Source organism: Taudactylus pleione, unplaced genomic scaffold (genome assembly GCF_031769625.1).
Source record: "Taudactylus pleione unplaced genomic scaffold, aTauple2 ptg000138l, whole genome shotgun sequence".
Lineage (NCBI taxonomy): Eukaryota > Metazoa > Chordata > Amphibia > Anura > Myobatrachidae > Taudactylus > Taudactylus pleione.
The window spans coordinates 5,250,657-5,268,728 of NW_028284540.1; the positions used below are offsets into that span (position 1 = coordinate 5,250,657).

The following is an 18,072-nucleotide window of genomic DNA, read 5'->3' on the forward strand; positions in this document are numbered from 1 at the left end:
TATGACTTCAGCATGAACAACGGTTATTTCAAATATATTATTTAGCTCATTAGAACACAGGTTTATATATTGGATTTACACAATCTTTAACATATGTTAAGGTTCCTTGGTTAACATTACATTGCTACCAATCTACGGTAGTGCAAATTACACAACGAAAATAAGTGTCTGACTGGTGCTTTGTTTCAGTGCAACTTTTTCACTTAAATGCAACTTTAGTAAATGAGCATTGATGTGCCATTGTAGCTTGCAAAGAATAAATGTGGTATAAGTGGACTTTTGAAAATGTCAATATGCATTTGTACCTGTGAGTCTTACTGATTGTAAAGTGAGGAATAAGTACATGGCATCTGTTTGAGTGTCTTTATTGTGCACATCAAGGACTCTTTGGATAGAGACATATTTCTTTGAGAACTTTATTATTTTATTTGCTGTGTGTTATACAGAATGCAGCGATGCTGACCTGACAATGCTGGATATTTAGAAAATGGAACCTATTTTCTATTTTAACGTAAGTTGCTGATTCATTTAATTGTGTTTACCCATCTGTTCGTTATCCTAAGGCTCTGAATGTTCTACATTGTCAGACAAATGTTTATGTAAATGTACAAAAACAAAAATTGTATAATAGTTATAAAATATATAAATGCAGTCTCTGAAGGCAGGGCCATCTTATGAAAGGAGGGGGCCGGTGTGCAGTCTGCGAGTGAGCCCCATGCACCCGCACATGTGCTGTGTATCTTCGCACATTTCCCGTTTTCCTGTGCATGCTTTGTCTTCACTGCGATTGCTACAGATGTGTAGTTATACATCTAGCCTCAATATGCCACTCAGTGCGACTTGCCTGGCGCAAATGAGCCGCTAGGCCCTGTGCAACTCTACTAGCATTGGGTGTGCACCTGAGTCTGTATATGAAGCACTTGGATTTAAAAAAGCTGCGGCCGTTACATTGTAGCACTTGTATTCAGGTTCAGAGACTTGGTGGCACACAGATATACAATTGTTGTTCAGCCACATTGAATTGCGACTAGGGGCTGTATTCAATTAGTGTCGAAAAGCTGATTTTTAAAAAAAAAGTTTAGCCGGTGACGTCCTTTTGTTAGCGGAAACTTATCCCTGTATTCAACTGTTGCAACTTTTTGCCGGTGCGAAAACGCAATGCAATGTACCCGTCGGAAAAGTTTTGCCTATGAATAGCTGTCGACAGGGCCGGATTAAGGCTTGTGGGGGTCCTGGGGCAACTAAGTTGTGGGGGCCCCCGCCAAGCCACAATGAACCTACCCACCCTCCCCCGTCACATGTTAAACATGCACACACACATATAATATATATGTAGCAAACATATATTTTATACAACATACACACTAACACACATATACAGTATACACACTAACACATATACAGTACACCCACTAGCACCTATATACACATTAACAGATACATACACACTAACACATACTGTATATACAATAGCAGAAACACATACATACACATATACACACACATACACAGTATACATACACTAACATATACAGTACATGCACATATATAAATAATAAAACAGTACATATACTGTACACACTTACATTCCATGAAGCTGCTAATCAGTACATTAGGCCACGCCCCTTTGTGCCGTAATGCCGCAATTCGCCGGTCATATGGGGGCAGGCTTGTGGTGGGTCCGCCCCCATTTTGGCAACCGAAGGGGGAATTGATCCGGGGGGCGTTTGGATTTGGACTAAGTACTCACAAACCCCCCCTGCAGACTCTAGTTGTGGGGGCCCCTCTGTGTGTGGGGGCCTCGTGACGACCGCCCCTGTCGCCCTCCCCTTAATCCGGCCCTGGCTGTCGAAAAAAAATGCAGAATTGTGGTTTTGGGGTGCACAGGTAGGGAAACCACCCTGCACCCTTAGGACAGGTCCCAAAAGATAAACTGCATCAAAAAAATCCTAAACAAATTAAAAGAACACCCCAAAAAATTACTTTGAAAAATGGGGTGAAAAAGTAGGAAGTTGGGGTAAAGACCTAAAAACTAGCGAAATAGACTTGGGGGGGGTTCTGAGAGTGTTTTTTTGATTGCAGGTGCTTGCTGAAGGTGCGTTTTTTACTCTTTTTAAGACCTCACTTTTGCAATTTTTAACCATGCTTGCACCCATTTTCATGTACTCCAAATTTGTTGGGACTAGTTATTACACAAAAAAAACCTTCTAAATGCATCCCAAATAGCTTCAACAGGGCTATTCGGGGGCATCTACCATGATCCCCAATGTTAGTGCGTCTTTTGTGTGGTGTCAGGCTGTTTTCTCCTAATCTGACAGCACTGTTCGCCTGTTTGAGTTTCACCGGGACGCGTTCTCACGACCTTTGTAATTGAATACGGGGATAAGTGGGGATGCGCATGATTTTTTGCATGCAAAACCAGTGATGTCGGCAAAAAGTCCGGCATGCGAAAAGTACGGGACTTTTCACGGCTAATTGAATATGCCCCTTAGACCCATTTTTGCAAGAACAAGATGCAAAAAAGACGCCTGGCACTAGCAGAGTCTCACAGGACCTGGCATGCCGAGAGGGGCTTTTAGTGCGACTGCAGCAAAGATGTGTAAGGACACACCTGTATGAGATGGCAGCAGGGGCAGATTGGTAAATAAAAGTGGCCCTGTCATATGGAAGGTGTGGCCAAATTTCCTGTAGGTGGAGTCATATCAACAGGAGGCAGGCTACAATATGGCAACTCCCTCTTAGCCCTTCAGCCCCTCCACAATACAGTAATCAGCTACTTTGCACATGTAATAAGGTAGTTCCTGACTATAGCTCATGATTTGGTTATTACCTGTTAGATATAATGTGGTACATGTAATTTAGTGTTATAGTAATGATGATTTATTTGTGTTAAATTCTACTGTTGTACTTATTATAAACGTGTATTGCCTGAACTAATCTCTTATTTTGCCAAAAGTATTGAATCATGGGGATGTCCATGCTCCGTTCCTGTAATAATAAAATTATACTTTCCAGCCATGGCTGTATTTGTTATCGGAGACTGGGGTCCATTTCGCATCCAAGTTTTGAAGGGGAACTTGTCTCTATGTAAAGGGAGTTACCAACCTGTGAAGTGCCTAAAGGTAAAGTGGGCTCCTTGGTGGGTCTATTTGCACACACACAGCAAAAAGAACCCCTGTCCACTGTAGGTAATTATTATTTATATAGCACAGATTTTTCTTACATGTATACTAAGTAAGTGTTAGTAGTCTGGTCAGACAGTGTCCTCCAAAGGGCAATATCAAGCAAAACTCCATTCCACTCCCTGCTGCATGTGTCCTCACTGGTGTAATGTATATCTGGGCTGCAACAGCATCAGCAATCTATTATCAGAAGTTGCTGAAGATAACCTCTGCACTGGTCTTTTCCCTCCCTGCTATGTGATGGGGCAAGCCAGATGGCTAACAGCAGATACTCTGGAGGGAAAGTCCCTACCACTACATTGACAAAGCACAATGGTAGTTGCAGGCAGTACGTGGGAAGTTGAGGGAAATGAGGAGGAGGGAAAGAGGAATTAGCACAGCACTGATCTGTGCGGCAAATGTAATAGGGTGACTCGTACCAGTGAATGGGACAGCCATAAGGAAGTGAACCGATGTAAAGGCAGTCTTAAATTAGCTGGAAAAAAAAAGTATTTTTTAAAAATACTTATGACTATTGGGCCACCAAGAAATCTCTGGTTAACATAGAGTGGAGTTGAGTTTGATACACCTCACCATCCAGTAAGTGCAGGCTGCAATCAGGTAAAGGTGCAAGGTGCTGGAACAGTTTGGTAGTATTTCAGTTCTCTGATAGAGCTAAGTGGAAGACATCTATCTCCCACTCTCACAGTACAGTAGCGCACTACACCATCAAAAATTATATTTTATAGGATTATCATTACCTCAGCAAATTGACCAGAGCTCTCAGAGGATATAAAGAATTTGTAGAGGAGAGAAAATAAGCAATGGAAACTCTACTGGATAGTCAGTTAGGATAACAGACTTGCTATTGAAGTACTATTGAAAAAGTAAAGTTCTAGCAGGCTGTGCATAGCACTGACCTAGGGAAAATGCCACAATGTTTTCATACTGGTTATATTTTTAGGAACATACCCAGCAGTTACAATGCACATCAATGTTACCGATAGTTGCTTTGGGACATTATATAACCCCTGGGAATTTTTCAACCTCAATGTCTAAAATAATCTGCCTAATGCTGGATCCATGGTGACAGGGGATTATAAATTTTCTGCCGACAATGGACATCCAGTATTGAAGACTTAACTAAGCAGACTTCTGGGTACACTGGGCCTGATTCAGCAAGGATCGATATTGCATATGCAGCTGTGAATCCTTTACGGAACACAAATGTTTGCTAATGCCTGCCACATCGCAGCGGGCATAGAAACGGGAACTGCTGCTTTCTCACATCCGCACTACGTCGCACATACATTGAAATCGTCGATGCACATTGGTTCCTCATGCACAATTTACACCGGGTCTGACCAGCTGCAGAAACTGCAAGTCTTGTTGCACAGAATGAGGACTCAAGGGATGTTGGCAATCGCAGTGGCTAATTTATTCATGCCCATGAAACGGTGTTCAAACGGACAGACACACCTGCGTTTTTATGACCACTCCCCCATCACCACCCCCAAATGCTCACTGTCACTCACTCTGCGATGTCTTCCTCTGTGCGCATGTGCAGTTCGGCTTTATGCATGTGCACTAGTGAACAATCAGCCGATCTGCATACGCAGTTGCATCTACAAACGCTGCTGAATCAGGCCCACTGTTAGGGAGACTGGCTGACTGCCCAAATACTGCAAATTGCTGCCCAGTGGGATTTAAAAACTACAGCCTAGCTTGAGTTCTTTCAAATAGTAATGTTTCATCTAAATTATTTGAGGAAATGTCCATGTAGATAAGAAGTGTGTAATCTAAAATGTGTTTATTTGAGCTCTAGAACCCATCTAAGGGGCAGTGTGACACAACAGAGACTACAAACCAGAAGGTTTACTTATTAAAAAGAGGGAGTAAGAAGAGGTTCTGGATTTCAAATCCCAGAGGGTTGTTACAGTAATCAGTTGTTAATATAACTGCAGTCTAGGTCACTGTAATACATTTTTCTGAAGAGCCTGAATAACAGACTTGAAAGACGTGATAGGAATGAATCACAATGGAGTGTTATGTATGCATGCTGCAGATAAGCTATTCTACCAGTACAGTATTATCTAACGCTCGAGTACTACAATACACTATACACTGTGACTGGTTACAATGTATCTGACATAATATAATGGGAAATATCATGAACAATAAGGTCCCTGAATGAAATAACATCAGATTGACGGCAGCCAGGAATGTCTGTTAGTAATCCTAATAAGAAGTGCCTCAGCCTAGACGCAGCTGCAAGAATATAAATTATACTGTGAATAACTAGCACCATATTCAGCATGATTTTTATGTACTGCATGTCACAGCTGCCAAATACTTACCATGGACAACCCCAGGTTTAAGGATTTGCCTCTGTAAATATCTCTATATTTCACTGTTGACCAATTTCACAGTGCAAGTCCTCTAAACTAGAAGGAATGGTTTTCTTTTCTTCTCATGACAGCGGCTGCATTCTGAATTCACCTGATGTTTCTATGCACAGTAGATGGCAGCCATGTGGTACAGTATATTGGTAAGACAGTGCTCAGCAGGCAGTGAGCAATTGGCCACATTATAACAATTATCCTGATAAACTGTTTTCTTTATATATGTATGTAACAGTATATATATTTATGCACTGTTTTTATACCATGGGCACAAAAAATATATATACAGTAGATACTTAGTGATGCACTATGCTCTTTTCCACTTATATATAAATGCTTATAACGAGATCCAGGTTTTTGGTATATAATCCTCACAAGAATGTGAGTGAGAAGGAGGTATTTAGGATTTCCAGATAATTCTACAACACAAGGCTGGACAGGCACAACACAAGGCCGCCTTGTTCCTGCTGGGCCGCAGCTGCCAGGACCCATAGTCACCGCACAGCCTCAGCCCTGTTTCCCTTGTAGCCTGGCCCAGGCAGCACTGGGCTCTTCCAGTTGGCTCAGCTGTGGCCCGGGCCTGATCTATAAGTCACTTCCAGGGACCTGGAAGTGACGTGAGTGAGGGCAGAAGTAGAGTTCATGCCCATGAAGGCCAGCTAAACAAGTAAGTTGTCCCCACTTAAAGAAGAAAGTTGTCCCCTCGCGGGCTCGCTGCGCTCACCATGCTTCGGGCTCGGTGGCTCGCTACGCTCACCACATGGTTATATTCCCTTTCTATGCCCACTTGGATGGTAGGGAATGATGCTGGATACTAGCTGATGGCGTCAGAGTCCTCTCTGTGAAGGGGATTTAGATACTACCCATCAGGTAAGGTGCACATTTTATACTCTTCTTAAGCTGCGCTGTAGAGGGGATGGTTGCTAGTACTACTGGGGATAGGTGATTATAGAGGAATAGGGGCTGTGTGCTGAGGACGGAGGAAGCTGATAGGGGCTGGGGCAGAGGAAGCTGATGGGGGCTGAGGCAGAGGAAGCTGATGGGGGCTGGGGCAGAGGAAGCTGCTGGGGGCTTAGTCAGAGGATGATAATTGGGGCTGGGGCAGAGGAAGCTGATGGGGGCTGAGGCAGAGGAAGCTGATGAGGGCTGGAGCAGAGGAAACTGATGGGGCTGAGGTAGAGGAAGCTGATGGGGGTTGGGGCAGAGGAAGCTGATGGGGCTGAGGCAGAGGAAGCTGATGGGGGCTGGGGAAAAGGAATCTGGTGGGGCTGAGGCCGAGGAAGGTGATGGGGGCTGGGGCAGAGGAAGCTGATGGGGGCTGAGGCAGAGGAAGGTGATGGGGGCTGGGGCAGAGGAAGGTGATGGGGGCTGGGGCAGAGGAAGCTGATAGGGGCTGGGGCAGAGGAAGCTGATGGGGGCTGAGGCAGAGGAAGGTGATGGGGGTTGGGGCAGAGGAAGGTGATGGGGGCTGGGGCAGAGGAAGCTGATGGGGGCTGGGACAGAGGAAGCTGATGGGGGCTGGGGACACAAGAAGATGATAGGGGCTGGGTACAGAAGAATGTGATAAGGGCTGGGGAAAGAGGAAGGTGATGGGGCTGGGGCAGAAGGTGACACTGGCTGGGGGCAGATGAAGGTAATGTGGGGTGGTGATGGAGGAAGATGAAGGGGCAGAGGAAGGTAATGGGGCTGGGGGAGTTAACAATATCATGCTTCACATATCACACATTCAGGGGAGGAATGTGCAGGATCAGCGGTGGTGGTGAGATGGTGGGGCCCCCAGAGACATCAGTGTACCGGGTCCCGAGATTTCTGTTGCCGGCCCTGCACACAGAAACCGACCAGTGACTACAAGACAAGGGCCCATTTGGAAGACTGATAGGGGTTAATTGGCATGAGAAATGTATAGACGTCTTTATTTATTTTGGAGGCAATCTAAAATTGGAGGAATGTTCCATATTCCTGGACTCCCTGCAAACAGTACTATTTGCCTAAGACATTGCATGTTAAACTCTGCACCTCTGTACTGGGCCTCAGTCAATCCTGAAGTATGGGCCAGCATCCACTATCCACGCGTGAATTTGTGACAATCTCTTTCATTTGAAAGATAGCCAATATTGAGTAGATCTGCTTAGTACATCTGGAATATTTAGAATTGTTATCCTAACCTGGAATGCTGTATATGAAATATATACAATATCAGGTATATAGCTTCATTTTCTCAGGTGGATCTGATCATATTGTGTTTTTGGGATTGTATTTATAATTGTACATTTTACTATTAAAATATTTGTATTCATTTTTATACAGTCTCAATGAATGCTCTTTTTAAAGGTATCAAATATTTTTCTCATATTAAACTTCATTTAATAAGTTTGTTCTATGTAATTCTTATAGGATCCATTTGCTTGGGAATTCAGTTAATCAATACTACATATCTGTATAACATTGTACCATTTGAATAATGGTAACTGGGACTGATTTTAGTGTCTGTGTGTGTTCTACGTGTGTATATATATATATATATATATATATATATATATATGTATGTATGTATGCATGATGTTTTGGAGTAAACAGCAGCACTTCTCATGCAGCAACCAATCAATAGCACACCAGTCCAGTACATTACCACTAGTAACTGCAGCTAGTTTTATGCAGCAGTATAAAGCTAACTAACTAACTAACTAACTAACTAACTAACTAACTAACTAACTAACTAACTAACTAACATAAAGTTCCTTCTCTCCATGTGGAAATACCTAGGGGTAGTTTTATCAAAGGAGAAAGATGTATTAGAAGTTGATTGGTTGTTACGTTACCCCTCTCCACTTTATATTTCTTTAAGCTTTAATACATTTTCATCCTAGTGTCCAACTTACAACAAAACAGCAATTTTAGTAAACCACTTACAATCACAAGAAATGGTCTCTCTCTCTCTCTCTGCAGGCCTCAACTTTCCCCTCAGGCAGTGACAGACAGACTAGCGAAACTGACTTATGTTTTATAAGTCTCTCACTGGTGGTCTGGCAATCAGGGTTGCTAATTAGCTATATCTCTCCTTGACAACTTCCTCAGTGTTTCTGTCACAATAGATAACAAATTTATTGGACAATAACGTAGGAAAGAGTAATTAGGTGGAGTAAAAAAAAAAGGTAAAGGTCTGTATACAGCAATGATATAACAGGAAGCCCTCCAAATCCTCACCTGCGGCTCCCAGCTGTTTTCTGCTTTAATGTCAACATTTTTGTAACACTTATTTAAAATGACTTATATTTTTACTGATAGGTGACTTTTTTTAAATGTAGATTGCTGCACTTCGAGTTTATTACTGTAGGTTGCCTATTACTGCATTTACCCCCTTGCCCAACTTAATAATACACTTTAGACTCAGCTTAATTTGCACTGGAAGACAAATTGACTACAGGTATATAATCATACTTTTTCTTTACAGATTCATTTTGTCATTATCAAATGTTTAGTTTTGCTCTTTGGAAGCAATATAAAAATAATTTTTACAAACTGTTTATCTTCCTCTATGAATGTTAAAGACAAATGATGTATGCTTGTACAAATGTTCCATAAGATTTAGTTATGATTAGACAATTATTGGCTGATGAGTTATTCATCAAACCACCACTCACTAGAATGGAGAGAGACACCTCAGACAGGTTTCTTACCGTGTTGACTGTTAAGCTTTGCATTGCTGTGGCTGGAACCTGTGTAAAGTTCTGAGGAGCTGTCAAATGCCGACACTGGGAGTATGGGTACCAGCGGATCGTCGCAATTATCTGTAGCAGATTGACAGGAGAGACAGATTGTCACAAAGTAACATCAGACAATAGGAACATTATATTACAAATATGCTTTTAACGTTGTTTTGTTCATACAAATACATTACATTGTTTTACTTCACTATGTTTCACATCTGAATGATTATCCAACACTATACTGTAGCTCCTTATTTCTTTTCAAATAATCTGTCAAAAACCTCCTACCCACTGGCTTTGCTTTTATTCTTATTAGAGATGCAGAGGTCATTTTAAGCTTAAACAATGCATTTAGAGGGGAATTCAGTTCAATGCAATGGTCACCAAGACACAGTGGAATGAAGCCTCCTACAGACTAATATCTTCTCTAATTTTTCCTCACCCGATTGTGTACTGTAATAGATGATAATGTGTGCAGCCGGACATTGTGTTGATGTCCAATGGCACATAGTACAGAATTGAATCTCCTTTTAGATGTGAAAACTGGAACAAGTATAACACACGGAAGCAAATTTGGTAAACATCAGTGGATAGGAGCCCTTAACAGGAGTGTAATATAGATACTGAAATCCTTTTTCTCATAATTTACTTCCGGGAAATACTATTTGCATTACAATCCGTTATGTGAATACTTAACCCACTTAGAGCATGACACTGCTATGAGGGAGCCCCATACGGATGGGAAATTTCTGATCACCCCACAAAACACTCAAGTGACAGCCTCACTGTAAAAATCAATGCATCCTTTTTATTTCCTAAAAGTCATCTCTCTAGAAAGGGAGATAGTTTAAGACTCTCCCTAACTTTCCGAATTTTGAGGAAAACAGTTGACAAAGACATGGAGAGTGATATGTGAATTTTCAGTATATAGAGTAAATAAACTTTCAAACACAATCAGAATAATTACACAATTACACTAATGTCAGAAACAGATTAAGTAGCATTTATTGTAGATTTGGTATCTCTAATCTCACAAAACAGATCATGTCTTAAAATGTCCCTTGTTTCCAGTTGTCTCCAGTGCAAAAAAGTGTGATATTCATATATTTAGTGAGCTATGGTGAGTGAGCTCTGTGACCACAAAGCAGGCTCCTAAATTCGTACCACACATGTTGTCCCCGCTGCATGAGAGTAGTATAGTATAGTTGGAGACAGAGCCACTTTAATGGATGCACTATATCCAAAATGGTAAATACATTAAATGTACCATCGCATCCAATATTACTCAATTGTGCTCCCAAGATCCCTCTAATATTCAAATCAAATTAACCTTGGACACATTAAATGATTGATGCTAGAAACTCTGCTGACATCAGTTATTTAATTCTGCTGGAATTTGCTTCTTTTGTAAGTTGATTTAAGGAAATTTGTATGAATTCACTCAAACAATTCACCTTTTTGTAATAATTAAAATTTTCACAACAATAAGTAACGCATTATCAATAGATGCTTTGAGAATGTGTGATACCCTTGGCTCTGACAGGAACCAATGGATGTTGCAATATAGGAGATTGCTGCCATTATGAGCCAGAAACAAGATAAGTCAGTAAGAGAAAAGTATTTGTAGTTGCACATGCGCAGTTGAGATTGGGAGACACAGAGGAGCAGAGTACAGAGCTGGTGTAGTGCTGCTGGTCTGTTGAGGGCCAAAAAACTGGGCAGAGTATTATTTCTGAAGTGGTGAGGTGAAATAAGCCACTGAGTACCTACTGATGGTGCACTGAGTTACTGCTGCAGAATCACTAGCTGAGACTGAGAGCAGTAGACAGTGTGTCAGCATTGGTAGCCACAGTTCAGATCCGTTGAGGCTGTGAGTAATAGAACTGTAAAAGGGAGAAGTCCCTACTACATACTTTCTGATGTAGGAGGGGCAGCCGGGTCGGTACAGTGGAGGGCGTGGCAGAAGGGAGCCCTTCTGCTCCACAGGAGGTTCTGTCTTCCCTGAGCTTGCCTTAATACTGTACTTTAAAAAGTTTTATTTATTAAAGGTGGGCAGTGCAAGGGGCATGATTGCGACATCCTACCTCCGCCCCCTACTATACAGTGCTCAGATTACCGGTGTTGTAAAGTGGGGGTGTGGCTACGATGTGATTCAGTGCGAATTGCATTATAGACTGCCTGGTCTGCCCACTTTACTCAGGAAATAGGTGGTGCTGGTCAGATGCAATGCCGGACTGGGAAACTTGAATGCTCTTCCAGGCAGCCAGACAGCACCTGAAATTCGGGAGCCTCCTGGCAGTTTCAGGAGAGTAGGCAAGTATGCACTACTGAGCTACATCGCTACCGATAATTGGTTAGGAGCTATTGAGAACTGTTTGAGAGTTACTAAGAACTGCTTCAGAACTACTGTGAGAGTTTGAGAGAGATACTGAAAATTATCAACAGATACTGAGAATAGTGTAGAGATACTGAGATCTGAAATATTTCAAGTACTGTGTAATACTGACTTATGCAAAAAAGTGAGTGGGAGTAAACAGTGTGATATACTTCTTGTTTGAGCTACTAGAGAAACAGTGACTGAGTTTGTCAGTGTGAAGATCCGCAGCAATTTTGTGTGAATATTGAGCTGAGTTAAACAGGACTTAGAGACTGAGTAAATACTACAGTGCAGTGCTGAAAATAACTGGTATATATTGCAAATGGAACTGTGGGCCTGATTCAGAGCCGGACACTATTTGCGAACGGTTGTTCAGAAAAAGGGGCCGGCTATTTAAATTGAGCGCTCGTTCATTGAGGTCTGTTGACGCGAAGGAAACATGCGCTCGCTATTTTGTAAAGACACCCCCTGGCCGTTCGGATCATACGTCATCTCCGCTATTTATTAGATTAATCGAGTACATCGAAAGGCGTCTGAACTGCTCGCAGTGCTTGTGGTAGGTTTTACTTCCCGCAATCACTGCGAGCAGTTCAGGCTAAAAGACAACCAAGTGACGTGGTCAATGACGCTGCTTTGTTAATTATGCACACCCATTAAACGCCCGTTTTGACCATTTGGCACGCCTGCGATCAGATCTCCACTCCCCGTTTTCAAGCACCTTCCCCTGTTACCACCCACAAACGCCTCATTCTGTCACTCAAATTAGCAGGCCTTCGCTGTTTTGCGAGCACACGATTTCCGACTGCAATGACTGCATGCGCAGATGTGCAAACATCGCTCGGAACGAGCGAGCAGCCGCTTAAGAGCGGCTCTGAATCAGGCCCTGTGTTTGTTGTGACTTTTCATTGGAAGCCAAAGCTATTGCTCTGGAATCAGTAATGAACAGCATTAGATGGTACGCTTATAGCTACTGTATCACCAATTGTGGAATAAAAATAGACCATGGTGGACATTAAAGGATGACCCCGAGAAGTTGCTTCAGGTGAGAAGATTTATGGGAAATGCAGTGGTGTAGTTAGTGATGTAATTAATGGCCCTGAAAACCTCTGTGCAAATTTAAGATACATTTTTTCTCATCAATTTCATTTATTAGATGCAAACTATGGGCCTGATTCAGACCCACTCATGAGCGCTCGCAAGTGGGTCGATGTTGGCCCAGTGCGCATGCGCGAGACCTGGATAGCGGCGGGCAAGCCGTTGCTCCAGCTCTCGTACCAAAGGGGGCATGCTGTCGATGTTGAGTGACGGCATGCCCCCTTTGGTGGATGGAACAGGGGCATGGCTGGCCAGATGGAGGCCAAGTGATGTCAGTGGGAGTGCTTTCGCCTCTGGTAGGCCAAGTGATGTCAGTGGGAGTGCTTTCGCCTCTGGTAGAGCCGAAAGCACTCTAGGGCTTGCGGCAACGAGACCCTACCACAAGGGTCTTGTCGCAAGCCCGATGGTCATGATGGTCTTGACCATCACGACCATCTTCCTGGCCGCTCGCTATAGCTGTGGGTGGTTACCCACAGCTATGCGAGCGGCCAGGAGGCCGCTCTGAAAAACAAGAAGGACGGCCCTGATTCAGAGCGAGCGCTCTGTCAGAGTGTCCAGCTCTGAATCAGGCCCTATGTCCCTTAGTTATCTATGCCTGGGACTCACGCAGCTTAGTACTTTGTCCTGACAATCTGTGCTGATATAAAGCTCCCAACCGCCTGAGTAGTTTATATTTTGGGTGACTGAATTAGTACTGTACTTTAGAAAGTTTTATTTATTAAAATACAGTAAAACAAATTTTGTAGCTTTGTGTAAAGTGTAAGAAAGCGGTCATATAAGTTCCCCTGTAGCAGAAGTGTGAGGTCAGACTCTTTGTGGTCTATGCATTGAATGGGAAGGGGAAAAAATCTGAAAATCCTATTTATAATGGAGTAGGTGTAGTTTCCATAGCTATGGAAAAATCACTAATGTAAAATAAATAGTACTGGAGCAGTGTATATAATGCATACATATTCATCTTACAGGTATAAATTATTCACTTGACAATTAAGGTTGCACTAGACAGTACTTGAGTGTTGCCTCTTAACAGCTACAAATTCATAAAATGGTTTTAGACAAGAGATAGTAGCAGGAAGCACTTTCATTATTAAGATATAGATTCAACAAGAACTTGATTAGCATTCAGTGGACACAGTGAGGAAACTGATCTGCACCTAACTGCACACGTTGCACATCCGGTACAGACAGTCAATCTATAACAGCCAATTTGGCTTCTAAACGTGACTTGGAAACTTGGAAACATCACCTGTAGGGGGCAACAGTTCCCTATATGTCATGTAAATGAGCCCCAGGCTCTGATTATAGCCCAGACTCTCCTGAAACGGCTTTATAATATTAGCAGCTAATCACTTAACTAACTCTAGCACAGCCAAATACCCTGTCATTTGCAAGATAATCATAATGTTAATAAATCATACTCTGCTTTTTAATGAGCACTGTCCTCAACATACAATATATCTAGTATGAAGTATAAATGTAAAAGGAATCATATTTAGTACAGTAGCTTAGATTATTAAATGTAAATGCTATATTCTTATACAGTATATCGTTAATTGAAGGGGGGTCTTTTTTCTCTTTATTCAGGCTGATATTACAGGGCTTTCAGCTCTTTCGTTTTCAGATTAACTAAAATGCAAACTTTAATTATATTTAATTCAGTTTGCTACTAAATTACTTTAAAATATAAATGTGAAATGTAAATTTCTGTATTCAATTTTACTTTACATGGTGACACAGTTGTGAGCATTACTGAATCATAGGGGTATGTTTACTAAAGTGCGAGTTTTTGCAAGTGGAGTTATTGCCCATAGCAACCAATCAGATTCTACTTAACATTTATCTAGCACCTTCTAGAAGATAATAACTACAATATGATTGGTTGCTATGGGCAACAACTCTACTTCTAAACCCCCCCACTTTAGTAAATATACCCCATAGCGTTGGAATTATTTAGTCGTCAGCCTAGTGCTGATGCTATATGGGATAACTCCTGATATCTTACAAAACCATGAAATCTGATTCAAAGATCAGAATCTGATTACTTCTATACAAATTCCTTCTGGTGGTGGCGGGACTAGTAAGAAACCTTAGCATAATCCTGAGGTGGCGCTATGTGTTAGTGGACAAACATTGAAATGCTCAGCTTTTTTCCGCTTAGTACATTAAGGCCCGTATTCAGTTTGAACCGTTAAGTCCTGATCTGCGTTAAGTTACTGCCGATGACGTCATTATCGCCTGTTTTGGTTTTACCCCGTATTCAATTTGAAAGACTTCTCGCCTAGGTGGAAAATCAATGCAATGTAATAGGCGGTAAAGTACTGCCTATGAATGGCAGGCGGAAAAAAGTGCAGAATTGGGGTTTTGGGGTGCAACGTTTTGGGAACCCCTGTGCAGCCTTCAGACAGTCCCCCAAAGGTAATCTGTGTCAAAACATTTTTTTAAAAAACTTAAGGACACCCCAAAAATTGACTTTGAAAAAGGGGGCGAAAAAAAATAATGTTGGGGTACAAAGTTAAAAACTAGCGAACTTGACTCTGGGGGCGTCCCCAAGTATGCCCCAGGTGGTTTTTTTATTGCAGGTGTTTGCGGCAGGAGGATTTTTTATGATTTTTTCAACTTCACTTTTTCAACTTTAAATATGCTGACCCCCATTTTCAAGTACCCCAAATTTGCTGGGATAAGTTATTTTCTGGAAATAATACTCCTAAATACTATTCTGCATCAGGTATAGAAAAACGCTATTTAGCAGCTATTGAGCCCATTTAAAAACACCAAATATCTTCAGCAAGCCAAATCGGGGGGTACCATAGTGAACCCCCATGTCAGAGCATCATTTGGGGGGTGACAGGCTGATTTCCCCAAAAATGACAGTACTTTCCGCTTGTTACAGTATCGCCGGGTGTCGTTTATGTGTACTTTGAAATTGAATACGGGGTAAAGCGTGCATGCGCGCAATACTTTAACGCCTACAAAACAGGTGAAGTAGGCGTTAAGTCCGGCCCGCGTTAACTTAATGCGGCTCGGCTCAAATTGAATACGGCTCTAAGTGCCGATAACGATTCGCCACCATAGCTGGCTATGGTTGCAGTACTAATACAGGTTGAATGTACCACTGGAAAATGTCTAATTTATTCACAATCTGAGTTTTAATACATTTAGTGAAGTGGATATAAACAGTTTATTCTGTATTTTAGCAGCAGCGTCATGCATTGCCCCATAGTCACACAGAGCACCCACAGAAGGACAGTCTTATTTTTCTAATTTTTCAAGTCTTATTTTTTTATGTGAATTATTTATCAAATCAATTTTTATTTTGTGTCATACTTGTATTGGCAGCAGAGTCTTAGGGGGTCTACTATTAAATTTAAAATAGGCTTTTCTCCAGCATTTTAGCTGGAGAAAGCCTGACATATAGAGAAATATAACTTTGCTGTTACAAAAATCTTTTATTTTATTTCCAGCCTTTATAATGCAAGTGTCACAGTAGACTTATAATATCAAAAGATTCAGTTTTTTTAAATCCACAAGGGGTCATTTGCAACATACAAAACTGTTGGATCAAAGTGCAAAAATCTTCTGGTGACACCCCCAGCCCCTGGCAAAGGGATTGCAGGTTTGCAGCTGCAGAATATTGGGCCCTATCTCTATACCCTGTAGTAGGTCACAGAACTTTTCTAGTTCCATATCTACAGAGAAATGTATTTCTAAGGCCTAAGCCCAATGTAAAAAAACTTATCTCCGATTCACTGGTAACCAGTTCTGATTCTCATATTGGGTTGAATTTCTAACATGTTTGATGACAGCCATTCTTGTTTTATCTAATTACACTCTGCAAGCTGTACCCAATATAAAAGACAAGTGTAACTTGTTCAGGGTTGTCCTAAATATGTAATCCAAAAGTTTTTATCTACATTTAAAATTAATATAATATTACATCTATCATGATATCACTTATTTTTCTTATCTTGGGGGTTAAGGTTAAGATGAGTTTTTGGGTTATTTATTGTTGATACATTGTTATAAATATCAGCTGAACTGACTTCAATCCCGCGGGCAGCACTGATCACATAGACAGACAGTATACTAGGACACAGGCAAAAATCTGTTTTAGTGGTATATTTAGATACTTCTGGCGACTGAGCTTGTTCTGCCAATATCCCAGCAGATCATAAATCAGGGAGATGTACTCTAGGGTATTTCAAGGAGGTTTCCATTTTTCTTTCTGTAAGTTGTAGAGTTTAGTTAATCGTTATCCTATTAAGGCAAAATTCCTGCATCGCTCCCATCAAAATACATTATTTTTTTTTCTCTTTCAGTATTGGCGTTAATAGATTTTCAATATGAATGGAAATGAGGTTTGTTGAATTAGTATTCTACTTTTAATAGCCAAGACCAGAGTTGTTGCAGTAGAGAACACCTACAAATTTATTGTGCCAAATATTTTGTGTCCCCCAAGGTTAATAGATGCGATTTTAAAAGTGTAAAAAGCACTACAATGTAAAATTTTTGAATCAGAGCAAATCAGCAGTTCCTGGCATCAAGTGCACTGAGAAAAGTCAGTGCAGATTGCTTCCTAAATAATCTGTGCTGCTGTGAGCTTTATTTTAGTCTTGCTCACTTAGCATGTTACACAAAGAGAAGATTATGAAAGAATACAGTAGACAGGGCTGGTGCTACCATTAGGCAGCTTTAGGCAGCTGCCTAAGGGCGCCAGCACCTGATGGGGAAGCACTGTGGCTGCTGGCTTAATAATAAGGATGTCTCTCAAACATCCTTATTTTACTTAACGCTGGTGGTGGATCCTACAGAACGCCCCCACACCTATTAGCTGCTGTCTGGTTGAGATTGCAGACATGTCACAGTCTTATGCAGCACAGCTAGCAGCAGCAGTGCCCGACGCCCATCCTTGCCTCTCTGCATGGTGGATGCTCCCTCACCTGAGACCAGCCACCAATATTCTGCTATCTGTCCCTTCTCCCAACCCTCTTGAAGCCCCGCCCATTCCTGCTCCTGTTCCTATAATCTGATTCCAGCCCAGCTGGCTCCAAGGGGTAGTATGCTAAAATTTCGCATAGGGCGCTGTTACACAATGCACCGGCCCTGACAGTAGGTGCACTGATCTTAACTCAAATATTCATAACATTTACATGATGCCTCTATTCTTCTACTGTATATCTACGGCTCTGTTTAATTGACAAAGTAATTGATTTAGTGAATAGCACTACTTGGTATATTCCAGACAGTTGTCCTTTTGGTGGTAATTCCATCTATTATTGTATCAAAGGTCAAATGGAACTTTACCAACACATAAACTAACCAAAGACAACAAA

At 41.6% G+C, this 18,072-nt stretch overlaps 1 protein-coding gene across 1 annotated transcript in view; it reads right to left on the minus strand.

Moving 5' to 3' along the window:
• Window positions 1–18,072, minus strand: part of CNTNAP5 (contactin associated protein family member 5) — a 621,635-nt gene that overhangs the window by 518,234 nt on the left and 85,329 nt on the right. Inside the window, exon 2 of the mRNA XM_088473678.1 lies at window positions 9,241–9,351. Within this exon, the coding sequence (XP_088329804.1) occupies window positions 9,241–9,351 (111 nt within the window). The remainder of the gene's footprint in view (window positions 1–9,240; window positions 9,352–18,072) is intronic.